The 13,862-nt window shown below is 37.9% G+C and overlaps 2 protein-coding genes and 1 long non-coding RNA gene across 3 annotated transcripts; all 3 read left to right on the forward strand.

Annotated features, from left to right (window-relative positions):
- Positions 1-104: 104 nt before the first annotated feature.
- On the forward strand, positions 105-3,444 carry LOC147759980 (uncharacterized). Its single transcript, XM_086995636.1, has 3 exons — positions 105-239; positions 882-956; positions 2,735-3,444. Exons 2-3 carry the CDS (start codon positions 929-931, stop codon positions 3,442-3,444), a joined length of 738 nt encoding a protein of 245 aa, XP_086851762.1. The 5' UTR covers positions 105-239; positions 882-928.
- A 154-nt stretch (positions 3,445-3,598) lies between these two features.
- On the forward strand, positions 3,599-4,780 carry LOC106179961 (uncharacterized). The gene has a single exon (XM_024076344.2). The coding sequence runs from the start codon at positions 3,599-3,601 to the stop codon at positions 4,382-4,384; it is 786 nt and encodes a 261-aa protein (XP_023932112.2). The 3' UTR covers positions 4,385-4,780.
- A 4,772-nt stretch (positions 4,781-9,552) lies between these two features.
- Positions 9,553-11,376, forward strand: LOC106180105 (uncharacterized). Its single transcript, XR_015331253.1, has 4 exons — positions 9,553-9,720; positions 10,554-10,650; positions 10,832-10,931; positions 11,116-11,376. It is a non-coding gene; the product is annotated as an uncharacterized LOC106180105 (long non-coding RNA).
- Positions 11,377-13,862: the final 2,486 nt, after the last annotated feature.

Genomic DNA, 13,862 nt, shown 5'->3' on the forward strand with positions numbered 1-13,862 from the left:
TTAAAATGCCGCGTGAAAATTATACATCGATAGCGATCTTCTTCCATACTCACTAACTGATGACGTCCTACACACGAATGACTTCTTTTGCACACTAAAAAAACCAGCTCAAACTGGCGGGTATCCCATTCTGATAACAAGTGATGCAGAGACGCTGTCGAGGCCCGAGCGGGGGCACGCCTTTAATTTCCTAAATTTAACCGCCACGGGACTGCTATAAAGATCTTCCTTGTATGAAGGTGAGAAATACTGAGTTTCGTTTAATTTTTCTTCAATTGTTTCAACATATATGTGTATTGATTAATTCTTACCATCCGATTAGTAGGGTGACTTCGACTTTCGTTTTTCGTCTGCGTCCCATGGTTCAGCAGTGACGCCTTATTCATGTTTTCTTGTTCTCGAAAACTCAGTATTATTGATATTGAATGATATTTTTTAGTTTTGTCTTAAATGAAGCTGCTACGAAGTATTCAGTGCGTTAAGAATTTAACCATCTGTAAAAAAAAAACAGCAAAAATGAATTTCTCGCGCCATTACGTAACAGGGACACATTGAAGCAGCAAAAAATGGGTGAAGAAAATGTGCCCCAGTAATGCGTGTTTGTCGCTCATAATGCACTTTACTCTGTTTGAATAAGCAACTCTGGATTATGAAGAAATGCAGTAACTGTCTATATTATTAGATATACATGTATTTAAACCAAAATACTGTGAAAAGCATTGCAATGAGCATTAATGCATGCTGAGATACGTTTGATCACTTTTTTCACAAGACACGTAAGGAAAGATTTTAAATGAATTTTATTTTTAGGTAATGCATTTTTATCTTTCATTTTTTCACTTTTAGTATGAATTTTTACAAGCCTGAAAATCTTTTCACAGGTAGTATTTTTTCAACTCCAAGCTGAATCCATACAAGCATACTCCCAATGATGGCTGAAGACAACTGTAGTTCAGGTAAGATTTCATGCTGCTTTTTTATTGTGTACATATTTCATGCCATAGTTTTTTACTTTCTTTTCCACCAGTACCAGTCTTAAACTCTACCTTTAGCTCTCCAGTGAGGGATGTGCATAATACAGACTTGACATTTAATATGGAATATTTCAGTTTCGAAGGTATGTCTAGGTAAAAATGCTTTCTTTTTTCAAAAAACTCCGATCTCATATAAGATTTGTGAATGGAGAAGTGTGTAGTCAGGTGTGTCGCTACCAATTAACTTACTTTCATGTCTGTTGCGCTGCTATATTATGTAATATGTAGTGATTTAATTGGGTAGTGTTCCTTTGGGCTGGTCAAAGCTTGGCTGAGGCAAAGCTTGGTTCTGTCAAAAAAGTATCCATATGTCGGCAACTACTGCATAGAAGAATTTGCAATTTTGTATGCAAGCGGTCAGTTTTGCAGTGCGTAAGATGAGCCAAGTAGTGCATTACACATTTGTTAATCTATGGCAGAATGGCGCGAAAAAGACAGATTACCAGACAGATCATAGCGCAAAACGGAACGGTCCCCGCAGTTTTATAGAGTAATGCCCAGACTGATGCACCTACACAGAGGTCATCCCCAATGTATCAAAATCTTACCTACAGGGTACAGGACCCACTGTCTTTCGGGATACGCTGCTGCAACTAAACAAAAAACACGTAGTCCGTTCAGAACGAGGGGTAAATTGCCACCAAGTGCGTTTTTCAAAGCCTTTAGTGAACACCAAACTGGTTTTAGCAGGTAAGAACACCAAACGACCTCCGAGGCACCCACTGTAAACAGCAAAACATCGTCGTCTGTTTCTCTAATGAATTGGGGGCTATGGCCGTTTCTGGGTAGAACACTGAAACTGCGTGGCTTTCTTTATTGAGGTCAGATTTCACCTGTACCGCCCAATTAGTCAAAACAGAGTTTACAGACATCCAGAAGAGACCTACGACGAAGCATGTGCCGGGTCTAAAGTGACAAGGGTGATTGACAGCGTCAGTATTTGGAGTGGATACCACATTGGTGCCAAAACACCAATGGTAGTCATCGACAAAAACCTGAACCAGATCAAATAAAGGAATAATCTCGGAACCACTTGACTATCTTTTGATAGGGGGCACCTTAGGAACGATTTGAGGTTGCACGGTGAGGTTGCCGGTTCACACAGAGCACTTTTATTAGCAGATAACTTACAGAACCAAGGGAATGAGCAGCTACCCTGGTCATCAAAATTATTATTCCTGATTGAATTCTAAAAACCTACCCCAAGGAATGCCTTGCCGCTTGAGAGCGCTGCCAACAGCCAGAAGAGGCCAGGCGTAACAGCGACCATTACTGTGACTAGCAACTGACATGAGGGTCTTTTATGGAGCGTATAACTCTTTTACAGAAGATAATTTTGAAAATATGGAGATCCAAAATATCTCTTTTAATGGAAGTCGTATGACATAGAATAGGCAATGTGTTTTTGTTTGCTTCTCTGGCGAATTCCATTAATGAATTGATGTCCCAATGACATCAATGCGATAATTTCAAGTTATTAAAACACGATTTTAATCCTTATTTTCATTTATCAGTCAGCAAAATAGGAAAAAAACGATAAAAAATTACTTGGAAAAAATATTCCATATTAAATGTCAAGTCTGTATATTAATAACTGAATATTAGATAAATGCAATATCCCCAGTTTAACTTGTGTTTCATGACTGTCTATTTTTGCATTATATTATAATATTTATTATTCCTTTCTATGACTATTTTAGCTGAGCCTGACAAGACCCCACTCAGAGTTTCAGCCAGATTGTACAACAGAAAAAGGCGCATATACTCAGACATTGATCGCCAAACATCAGTGGCACCATTGGCCTCAACTGGCACGAGTGATAACATTACACTTTCAAAGAGAATGCGCAGATATAGAGAGAAGTTACAGGCAGAGGGACATTATGCCAAATGCCTAGAAAAACAGAGAAAAAAGGCAAAAGAATACAGGTCTAACAGGTCTGAGGAAAAGAAAAAAGCAGACAAGGAAAAGAATAGGCTTCGGACACAGAAATACCGCCAGAAAAAAAAAAAAGAGAAAGGAGAACCAGTAAATGCCAATCCAACTGTTAATACAAGATCTTCGTTAGCAGCAAAGCGAAAAAAAGAAAGAGAAAGAAAAAGAAAATATAGATCTGCTTTGACCCCTCAGAAGAGAGCTGCAATCAACTTGAAAAGACGCAAGAGGGTGCATACTAAAACAGATGCAGCAGTTTTGGAAACTATGTCCAAGCCAGCAAACAAAGAAAATGAATATGTAAAACCTGCCTCAACAAGGCCTGCATCGACAGAGAATGTGAAAACTGTGGCATCAGTAAGTTTCATGAGGTTATGGTGCCTATGCTGGATAACCTGTCTGACACTCAAACAACATGGTCTGCATGGCGGTCTGAAAAGTCTACTTACAAGAATAAGCAAGGGATGGAAGTGACAACCAACAAACAGGTGCTTGTAAAGATTGATGGCCCATTCTCGCAGCTCATTGCTGAACTTGAAGAAGACCTGCATACTTTTGCATGGCACTTGGCAAATTATCAGTGGCAACAGAGGCAGTTTGACAAGCTGACAAGGGATGTTCCAACTGGATGGCTGGTAATGTACAGGATGGAGAGAACTTCACTTGTGCCTATCAAGATGAGGCACAGGGAGCCCACTGGAGCAGACAGCAGATCACCATCCATCCTGTTGTATGCTATTGCAGATGCCCCGATCACCCTGAGGTCACGACACAGGAGACATTTTGTTTCATCTCCAATGACCTTAAACATGACAGCCATGGGGTGCAGCACTTTCAGCAACAGGCGCTGCAGACACTCCTGGAGCGTGGAATAAACGTCACACAGATTATCCACTTCAGTGATGGATGCCCCAGCCAGTACAAGGGCAAAGCCAGTTTCATTGATTTGTCCTTTGCCAAAGATGACACAGGCATCCCAACAGAGAAGCACTTTTTTGGCAGCCGCCATGGCAATGGGCCATGTGACAGAGAAATTGGAGTTGTAAAGCGTTTAGCAAGACAGGCAGTGCTTCGCAGAAAGTGCATCATTGCTACAGCCCAAGACTTATACGAGTATGGTTGCAGCAGTCTGACAAAACCAGCTGACAATTCACACTCTCACACCTGTCGTCAGTTCTTCTTTGTTCGAGAAGGTACAATTGTGAGAGACAGGCCAGATAGAACAGGAGGCAAGGGCATCCCTGGAACTAGGAAGTTGCACTGTGTCCGGGGCCACTCTCCATTTATTGTGAGCTATAAGGAGCGATCCTGCTTCTGTGAAGCATGTGTGACACTTGAAGGCGAGTGTACAAACAAGTCCTTTGTTGGAGACTGGAAAGAAGTCAGCTTGAAAGTCAACTGGAGGCAAAAATGAAAAGTGCTTGTTTTACAATATCCATAATGTTAAACCATGATAGCAAAACAATGTATATATTGTCATATTTATACATATAAGTATAAAATGAAAAGTTGAGTATGGTCTGTCAAAATTCAGATGGATCGATCTAAGTATGGGAATCCAGTCTTAAACTTAGGTTACCCATTTTTCGTTATCAGAGTAAAAAGATTCCTTGTATTGTACACCCTGGAACATTCATTAGATCAACTTTGTTCAGTGTGTGTCCCATGTAACAGAGTTACAGTAAACAAAAATATGTGCATTATTCCTCTGTGTTTGTCAATTCCAATTTAAAAGTGTGTGAAAGTGATGTCCCTCTCATGCTTGAAGTATATGTGGTTAATAGCAAAAATAATTTTATTATTTACATGATTATAAAAAGTTTTTGTTCCCGCGTCACTATCTTTACCGTGTCAGACATATTCACAAGTTTTATCAATAATAAAATGTGGATTGAATTCTTCAAAACCAGTTTTAAAGCATTGAGACAACACCCCCTTATGATTTAGACTAAAACTAAAACATTCCACTAGATTTTCATTAGTTTTAGTGTCAAATATACCGTATAGCTAAAAAAAAAACACGACTATTGGTACGCGTATGATCGATAACTGATTTAATTCTCGTAAGATTACCATCCGCCCCCTTCCTTATGAATAGGTATTACTTTATTAATACAATGCAACCGTCGTGTAGCCGCATGTTAGAAGACAATGTTTGATTACGCACAGCAGTAGGAGGCCGCTACCCCTTCCCAGCAAGGAGTCAACACAGCAGCGCGTAATCCGGGGTTAATTAGGGGTTATTAGCTGTCCACTTATGATCGGTATTGTTCGTCTTGATTGCAGCACACTTCCTACTCACTATTGGTTCGACCGCTTCTTCTTTAAATGCTCTCTCAAACCTTTCCTCAGTCAGCCGAGAATGGAAACACGTTTATCTGCCGATAAACTACGTCGTTGATGTATTATTCGGCATCATTCTACAGTGGGTCATAAGGCTCTATTTATCATTTTTTTCGTCTCGCATTTTACCAGATTAAGCTGACGCTCGAAAACTAAATTTAATGAATAATTTTCTCACGTGCACCGTATCCAGCTAATTTTACGACAATAACTACCACGGCACCTCCGCCATTTGCAATTGTAGACGAACCACGTGTTTCCAACTGATAGGCCAATACAACTATACCAGACCCATTGTACGAGAAAAGACCGTTTATATTTAATGAATTAAAAAACATTTGAGGATTGCGATTTTCTATTGATATACTATCGATGGTATCCCTGTATTAAATCATACACTGCTACCCCCTCTTTTGTAGTGTATCATGACTCGTATCACAAGATGGCCTTAGAAATGAAGTAAGACAGGCCTACACTCTGATAGTTTTTAGTCTATTATTAACCCTAATGTCGTTGCTTGTCATTCATTCTAGAACTCTCTGAGCCATCGCAAAATTATTTGACAGGACATTTAAAGGCTACTTCTTAACGGATTTTTTTTTATTTGCACTGAGTCCAAAATGTTCGAGGACGTCTCTGTCGTTATCGCCGTTTCTCAGACGCAGTCCCAGACAAAGGATCGGAAAGTTTCTAAATAAAAGAACTTATAAATGCTGCCACTAGCTATCCTTATTGTTCCTAAGTAAAGAGAGGCGATAATGATCTTTTCTTTCTTCTAGCTTAGTCTGTCGACTAAAATGAACAAGGTTAGGCCTACAATGCAACCACCTATTATTACGACCATTAATGAGGTTCTTTGCTGCACTCCCTTTCTTCATGATCGCGAAACCAGTGGGGTGCTGTGTTTTAAATATATAAAAAAGGGTCTCGCGAGGTGAAGCTATAATAATGAAATAAGAAAATCCAATGAATAGGCCTATCTAATAAACCATGAAGCACGTAGTCTAGGCCTCTTCTTTGACCGACATCACATTTTTACATTCTTTGTTTTAATAAGAGGACGAACGTGGTCTAATTTGTCTTTTGGTGGTGTGTGATTTTACTCGAAGTAGCGGAGTCAAGTAAATCGGTGATTTACCGTTGGTAAGAGTAGCGATCATCGCTCCTGCGTCCTCATAGATTACTTTCTAATCACCCGTAATTAACGCAGTCAGGAATAAGCGCTCAAATAGGGGTTTTTGTATCAGGGAAAATTTTAGTATTAATCTTATGTTATTATGTATCTGTATTATGTAATCATGTAACACATTTTCCCAAGGCAACCACCAATTATGACGACCATTAATGAAGTTCTCTGCTACACTCTCTCCTCATGATCACTTGCTCGATCGTGAAACCCTGGAGGTGTTGTATATATATTTGGGGTAGTTTACTATAGCATGCTACACTCTCCTCATGATCAGCTGCTCGATCGTGAAATCTGGAGTGAAACCAATGGTTTATCTAACAATGGTTTAAATAAATAAAAAGGGTGTCACGGAGTTGAAGCTGCTTAACTCATAAGAATAACGAACGAAAAAATACGATGAACATTTAATAAACCACGAAGCACGTATGTTTTGACCGTTATCGCCTTTTTTACATAAGATGTCTCAACAAGAAGGCAGATGTAGTCCAATTTGTCTTTTGTTGGTGATTCTGCTTCAGGTGGCTGAGATTAGTTGATCGGTGATGTACCGTTGGTAAGAGTAGCAAGCATCACTCCTGCGTTCTAACACTGCATGAAAAAACACCTTTTATCGCCTTTCATTTATCTACAAAATGTTATCGAAAGACGATCCCTCATCTTTGATCATCTTTTCCTGACGAAAAGGTCATCTTTCACCTTTCAATTGTAAAAGGTCATCTTTTTATCAACTTTTATCTCTCGGAAAGACCATCATTCACATTTTCATTAACTTTCAGTTTTCAAAAGTTCGACTATCTCCTTTTACAGTGCGAAAGGTCACCTTACATTCCGTTTTTGTTAACTGGAAAGGTCACATTTTGTTTATCTTTTATTTTCTTGAGGTCACCTCTCCATAATTTGCCTGGCTAAAGGATCGTCTCTAAACAGAAAAACACCCCTCCTCAACAAAAAAGGCAATAGGATCTCTCGTCACTAACTGTTATTTTCAGTAATGTCAGGATTTTTGCATTGATTGCACCAATTCAAAATAGTGTTTGAGGTCACCTCTCCATAATTTGCCTGGCTAGAGGATCGTCTCTAAACAGAAAACCACCCCTCCTTGACAAAAAGGTTATAGGATCTCTCGTCACTTACTGTGTTATTTTCAGTTATGTCAGTATTTGCACTAATGGTAGCAGGTCAAAATAGTGTTTGAGGTCACCTCTCCATAATTTGCCTGGCAAGAGGATTGTCTCTAAACAGAAAACCACCTCTCCTTGACAAAAAAGGTTATAGGATCTCTCGTCACTAACTTTGTTATTTGCAGTTATGTCGGTATTTGCACTAATTGTAGCAAGTCAAAATAGTGTTTGAGGTCACCTCCCCATAATTTGCCTGGCTAGAGGATCATTTCTAAACATAAAACCACCTCTCCTTGACAAAAAAGGTTATAGGATCTCTCGTCACTAACTTATTTGCAGTTATGTCAGTATTTACAGTGATTGTAGCAGGTAAAAAAAAATAATAATAATTACAATATATGCCAGAGGTCACCTCTCCATAGTTTGCCTGACAAGGGGATCGTTTCTAAGGAGAAAACCACTCTACAATTCTTATGATGTGTTTAAGGCTCCAGAGAGCAAGTTTTACCTCATGCATAGTCCCTAATAGTAAGGCCCTGGGCATGATGGAAATATTTCACTGAAGTTAGATAAGAAGTAATCAGCTATGCAGTTTGAATTTGTTTATATTGGAAATGGTAATATTATTGACAGACTGTAACTGTTTGCATATCCCTAATTCATCTTGCTTACACTGCTGTAGTTAATCTAAATAACAGAGGAAAATTATCAACCATACATAACTGTTTTCTTATTCTCCTTGCTCAGAGCGAGTCAGTCTCTCCTTTACTATTTTAGCATGTTTAAGTCCATAAATCTGACGGAGAGGGGGTCTGAGGTAAACACAGTGAGGTTATACATGTAGGTTAACAATTTCTATTGTGGCTGCAGACTGGGAATTCATGTAACAGGAACACAGAAACGCAGTCTTCTTTTAGATGTTCATCTCTTTTCTTGTGACGACAGGCACTCCTTTTTCATCCTTGGGACACCCCATTCCTTTATAAAAGAAAAGACATACTGAATAATTGAAACATGGAAGTTAATGATTGAATTTCAAGGATTTGAAGCCATATCATGATATAGTACCAAAACAATTCAATTGCTAAAGCTGAGCGTTACCATATCTGCACATCCACGATACTGGGTAACAACATTGTGACATAAGCATTGAAATTTCAATGTGTTTTTGCTTTAAATTCATAAATTTTACGAAATGTAATATTAAACACATATAAAAATAATTCGGAAAGAGTTTACTTAACTCCAAAGAGATGGGAAAGCATGCTACGATCCTGAACCGTAAGTTTCATTTAATAATCATGTGACCTGGTCATTATGTCATCAATGGAAATCTCCACTCTTTATGCTTAAGTCCCTGGGCCGCATCTGAATGGGGAAATGAAACTACACGCTAGCTGTGATTTGGCTGTCGTGCATCAAAGCCCCCCCCCCCCCCCTTGTAATCCAACACATGGGAATATTTTGACACACTTTTAAAATGATAACCCCTTGTTGTTACCCCGTATCGTGGACGTGCAGATATATTTCCAAAGTTCACAGTGAGTATAACCGGTCAAACGTTAGAACAGACAATAGCCAAGCCCAATGAAACTCAGTATAATTCGATCCTTTCTCAAGAGACGGCTAAATTACCCTGCAATATGCAGTGCTTCGAGAAAGAATCCCGCTTTAATCCCAGAAGCATGCTTTGGCTATAATTTGTGTTAAGATACACTGTGCGAAAATTACTGAAATCACTATTTCACCTACCTTGTAAAACGATGACCGGCTGCCCCCTGTCTAGTGATCTATATTATTGCCTCTTTCTGTTTTAGTCTTGAATAAAACAAGAGGCAAAAGGTGCGTTCTTCTTTCCATTAATATAGCGTTAGGTCAATGCTAGAGAATCGGCGCGAAAGATATCCCATTACAGACTATCTGCGCGTGCGCACGGCCAGGCGGTTAAAAATGCGCGGGGACTGCTAGGCTGTGTAGGCCGGTCACAGAAGATTTTTTAAGCCTCCGTATTGATTATGGTCGACTTCTTTGCAAGATGGCGTTTGTTGCGGCGATAATATAACTGATGAGGATGAAGAGAAGGTGTAAATGCATCAGGTAGGTCTAATATAACATTTGAATCAATCATATTTAAGGGAACATCCGTGTCAGGGACGACCAAGAGGGCTTTTATGCACGGAGAACAGACCGTGCCGAAATAAGATTATCACGATCGTAAAACAATAGTTAATCAAACTTCCTGACCTTTTTATTAGAAAACTGCAAAAAGTTTACGTCAAAGTACGGACAAGCGTACAAGTAAAGATTCTGTACATGTATTAAACTGGCCTGTATTAATCCCATTGAGTCGACCTACATTCCTTGACCTAAATTCCAGGCAGGGTTATATAATCAATGCACTGGTTCACTCGCAGGGTTCAAACAGCACTTTGACTGCTTGAATGTAGCCTTGTACGTGTATTCAGTCTGTTTATGACATTTAAAGTACTTGGAATTGCTATTAGCCTTACCAAGGCCTTGTATTTCATTATTTTTGTCTTAAAAAGTACTTGAATTTGATCAGTTAGAAATTTGTTGAATGATTATTACGAATCTTGTTGTTTTTAACCTGAATGTAGACAGTAGCATGCTGGGGGAATGCCCTTTTTAACCTTTCAATTTTTTCTCATGTTTCGTCATTAGTGTATTAAAATACAAAGTTTGTGTAAAATGATGCACCTCTTTTCTATGTAAACTAAAAATGACAGTAAGGCGCGTTAAAAGAGTCATTGAAAAGGTCTTGATTTAGAGCCTCAGAAATCCTTCAATTTGCTTTTATGTTGCTGTATGAATCCTGAGCAGTAATCATGTTTTCATCAATGAAAACTGTTTGTATGATGTTACACTAAAAGAATTCACTGTCTTAAAAAATCTCTTTATTTCTTTTCCAGATGCTATTAAAAGACGGGCTTTCTACATGGCTGAATAGCATATAAAAGCAAACAAAGTGGATGGACTAAAGCAAAATAATTGGAAGAGAAGAATGGGGTATGTAATACAGGAGCTTTTCTAAGTTCTGTACAAGGCCCAATCAAGTTGCCTATCAGTGATCATGAATGCATATTTTCTTCATTACTTGTAGCTATTTCATTATTCATATTTCCCTAATTGAAAACTTTTTACATGATAATTACATTCAAATTATTCACTCTTTTTATTTCTTTACCAGGTGCCATTAAAAGATACTACAGATCTGAAAAGGAGGATGTTCTAAAACAAGCAAAAGGACTGGATGAGCTTAAACAAAAAATATGGAAAAAAAGGAAGAGGTACTATTATAGGATCCTTTTTAAACCTTGTAAAATCTGTTTTAAGCCTTTTGATGGCTTTAAGTCCATAGTTTGAAAATTAAACATAATAAAAGTTGGCATTGTTTTTATCGTATTTGATTAGCATTAAAATGGACTGTTACCAAAAAACAATATTTATCATTACATACATCCTATTTTCCAGGAGGCAAAAGGGAAAGATTTGGGCAGGCAAAGTGTTCACTTGACAGACGCTTCCAGAAAAACTACTCCCACGAGAACGAGAAGTGACGCATATATAGTAGGACTAGTGGATCTGGCTGAAAGTACATTTAGAGAACATTTCCTGGGCCTTTCTTGGATTATCAAAACAAAAAATCAAAGTTCCTTGGATTATCAAAAAACTTTCAAAAGACAAGTGCAACCTGCACAAAAATGTTATAATGGAATAAATTATAAAAGTTTACACCATGTGTTGTTCTGTTTTATCAATATATTATTAAAGCGCCGCAATAAATATAACAGTAAAATACCTAACAAAAGAAGGAAAAATATAGTCTTTTCTTAAATAAAAAGGTTTGAAAAGGCTATCTTTTGTATCTGGAAAGTTGCACAAAAGGCATCTGAAAGTTGGACTTTTTGGCAGGAAAAGGTAGAGAAAAGTGGGTCATTAATATACCTTTTAGCATACAAAAAGCTGATGAATGATGAACTTGATAATACCTTTTCTTCAAGCAAAAGATCGTCTTTTTGCAGCAAAAGGTGTATGAAAGTTCAACTTTTGTGTAGAGAAAAGGTGAATAAAAGTGGGCCATTTATATACCTTTTCACTTATACAAAAGTCATTCAAAAGATCGTCTTTTACACCTTTCCTAAAAAAACGAAAGGTCTTGGAAAGATGTGAGAAGATGAATAAAAGAAGGCCTTTTGATCACCTTTCACGATATATAAAAGCTGATTTTTCATGCAGTGTAACGGATTACTTTCCAACCCCCCATAATTAACGCAGCCAGGAATAGCATTGAAATAGGGGGTATTAAATCAGGAATTAATTTTTGTAATTATGTATCCGTAAAATAAGAATCGTAACATTATCACGTATTTTTCCTGATGGAAAATATCATAATTTATGCACACTGATCGAATTATAAAGAAAATCTCTAGATGTAAACAAAGGTCAGTCAAGTATCACTCATCCCAGGCTGCAGGGCAGATATAGAGAATTGAATGAAGCGCCAGTGATCTGGCAACCCTACAAATTTGTCATAATGATTCATGGGCAAACAATAGAAGCATGAAATTAACACCTTTTACAGTGTGAATGACGACACCTTATGAGGCTTTTGTTTCTTCCCCTGGGTTGGTATTACAAAGTAAGTATGTTGACGTAAGTGTGTTGACTTTTGCATGTTCAAAGGAACAATGGAAATGTCATTTCAAAACAAAGAGCCACATTTCCCTACTTAGGTGGCCAAAATATTGTCAATGAAACGCAAAAAAGACAAAATCACCAGCTGTTACTGACTGAGTCTAACTCAAATGCAAAAAGGTACGCACAGCGACAAAGCGCTATTGTAAACAATAACCCGACGATGAGATCAATAAGATGTATAAAATGACTATTTGTACTATAAAACTGTACCCCTGCCCCTACTTGTATATTATTACACACACAAGGCCACCCTATACCAGAGTTACAGATTGATTTTTCATTACACAGTCTCTTGCACTGAAGAAAAATACTCATAATTAATTTGCGGCCCTAGTAGAGGGTCTTCTCTCGCTTTCTCTCAAATCAAAATAAACTAGCAAACATGAAAATTGGCAAAATGTATTAGAATGTAAAGTGTTGCGAACCCTTTAAACAAGGTGAATGGTAATATGCACGTTTAGACAAATTTTAATTTTAATTTCAATTAAATTTAATTTTAATTAAAATTGATATTACCAAAATTAGTAAATGTCGTTTGCGTCATGTATCAATATTTTTGCGCATAATAGTACCTACGTTATAAACATTCAGCAAAGATATTTGGAAGGCCGCTCTTTTGTTGTTTATATCAAAGGAAAACTATTTGATACCCATCGTATCAATCATTATACCATGATAAGAGATTAGCATACTAATTTATGTCCCCAGTAATAATAACTTTAACAATAACAACAAACCTTCCTACTGTGCTTTCCGTTGCAAAAACAATTAGCCACGACTGTTTTATATATTAATAGATATTTATAATAATGACAATTTCAAAATCTTCAAAAGTACCAACAGGGACACGAACTCCCGTCCAGAAGGTTGCAGACGACTCAACGACGTTAACCGTTGTTCCACAAATTCTATTGTTCACGCATACAGATATCGACAGCTCTGTATTGCCGCGCATGCCGAAGCTTTGCGGAAATTGCCGAAGGCTAGGAAAATTCTTCAAAATATACTTTTATTACATTTAATCAAATCAAATCTCCCACTGCCCTGAGGTATGGCTAAAGGCTTTCAGTTGTCATCAGACTTTGTAATTTGGGAGAAAAAAGTGAAACAGTAACTTCTGGTGATGAATAATAGGTAATAGTGCTGCAAGGTGTTGTTTTTTATCCCTGATGTACGAGTAGCTTTTTCTACAGTTTCTATAATTCTCTTAACGTATGAAAATATGCAGGTTTTCTGATAAAATAAGACTTTGATCAAATCAAAACCAATAATACTTTTAAAGTCGAGAGTCGGGATAAATATCGGCAAGGTGGAGATATGTCCCGCCGGCGCTTCCGCAACAGCAAGACTGAAGGACGCAAGTTACAAAGCAAAACATGTTTAGTCAAGTTAAAGACTTAATTACCGGTTTAACTTCGGCGGCAGTGCTTACTGCTGTGAGCAACATGCGCTGTCCATCGTAATCCCCCTGTCATTAACACTGTCGGGGACGTGCGCATTAGCGCGTCTGATGTAGACAG

This window comes from Lingula anatina, chromosome 9 (genome assembly GCF_051362555.1).
Source record: "Lingula anatina isolate TDL-2025a chromosome 9, LinAna3.0, whole genome shotgun sequence".
In the NCBI taxonomy this organism is placed as follows: domain Eukaryota; kingdom Metazoa; phylum Brachiopoda; class Lingulata; order Lingulida; family Lingulidae; genus Lingula; species Lingula anatina.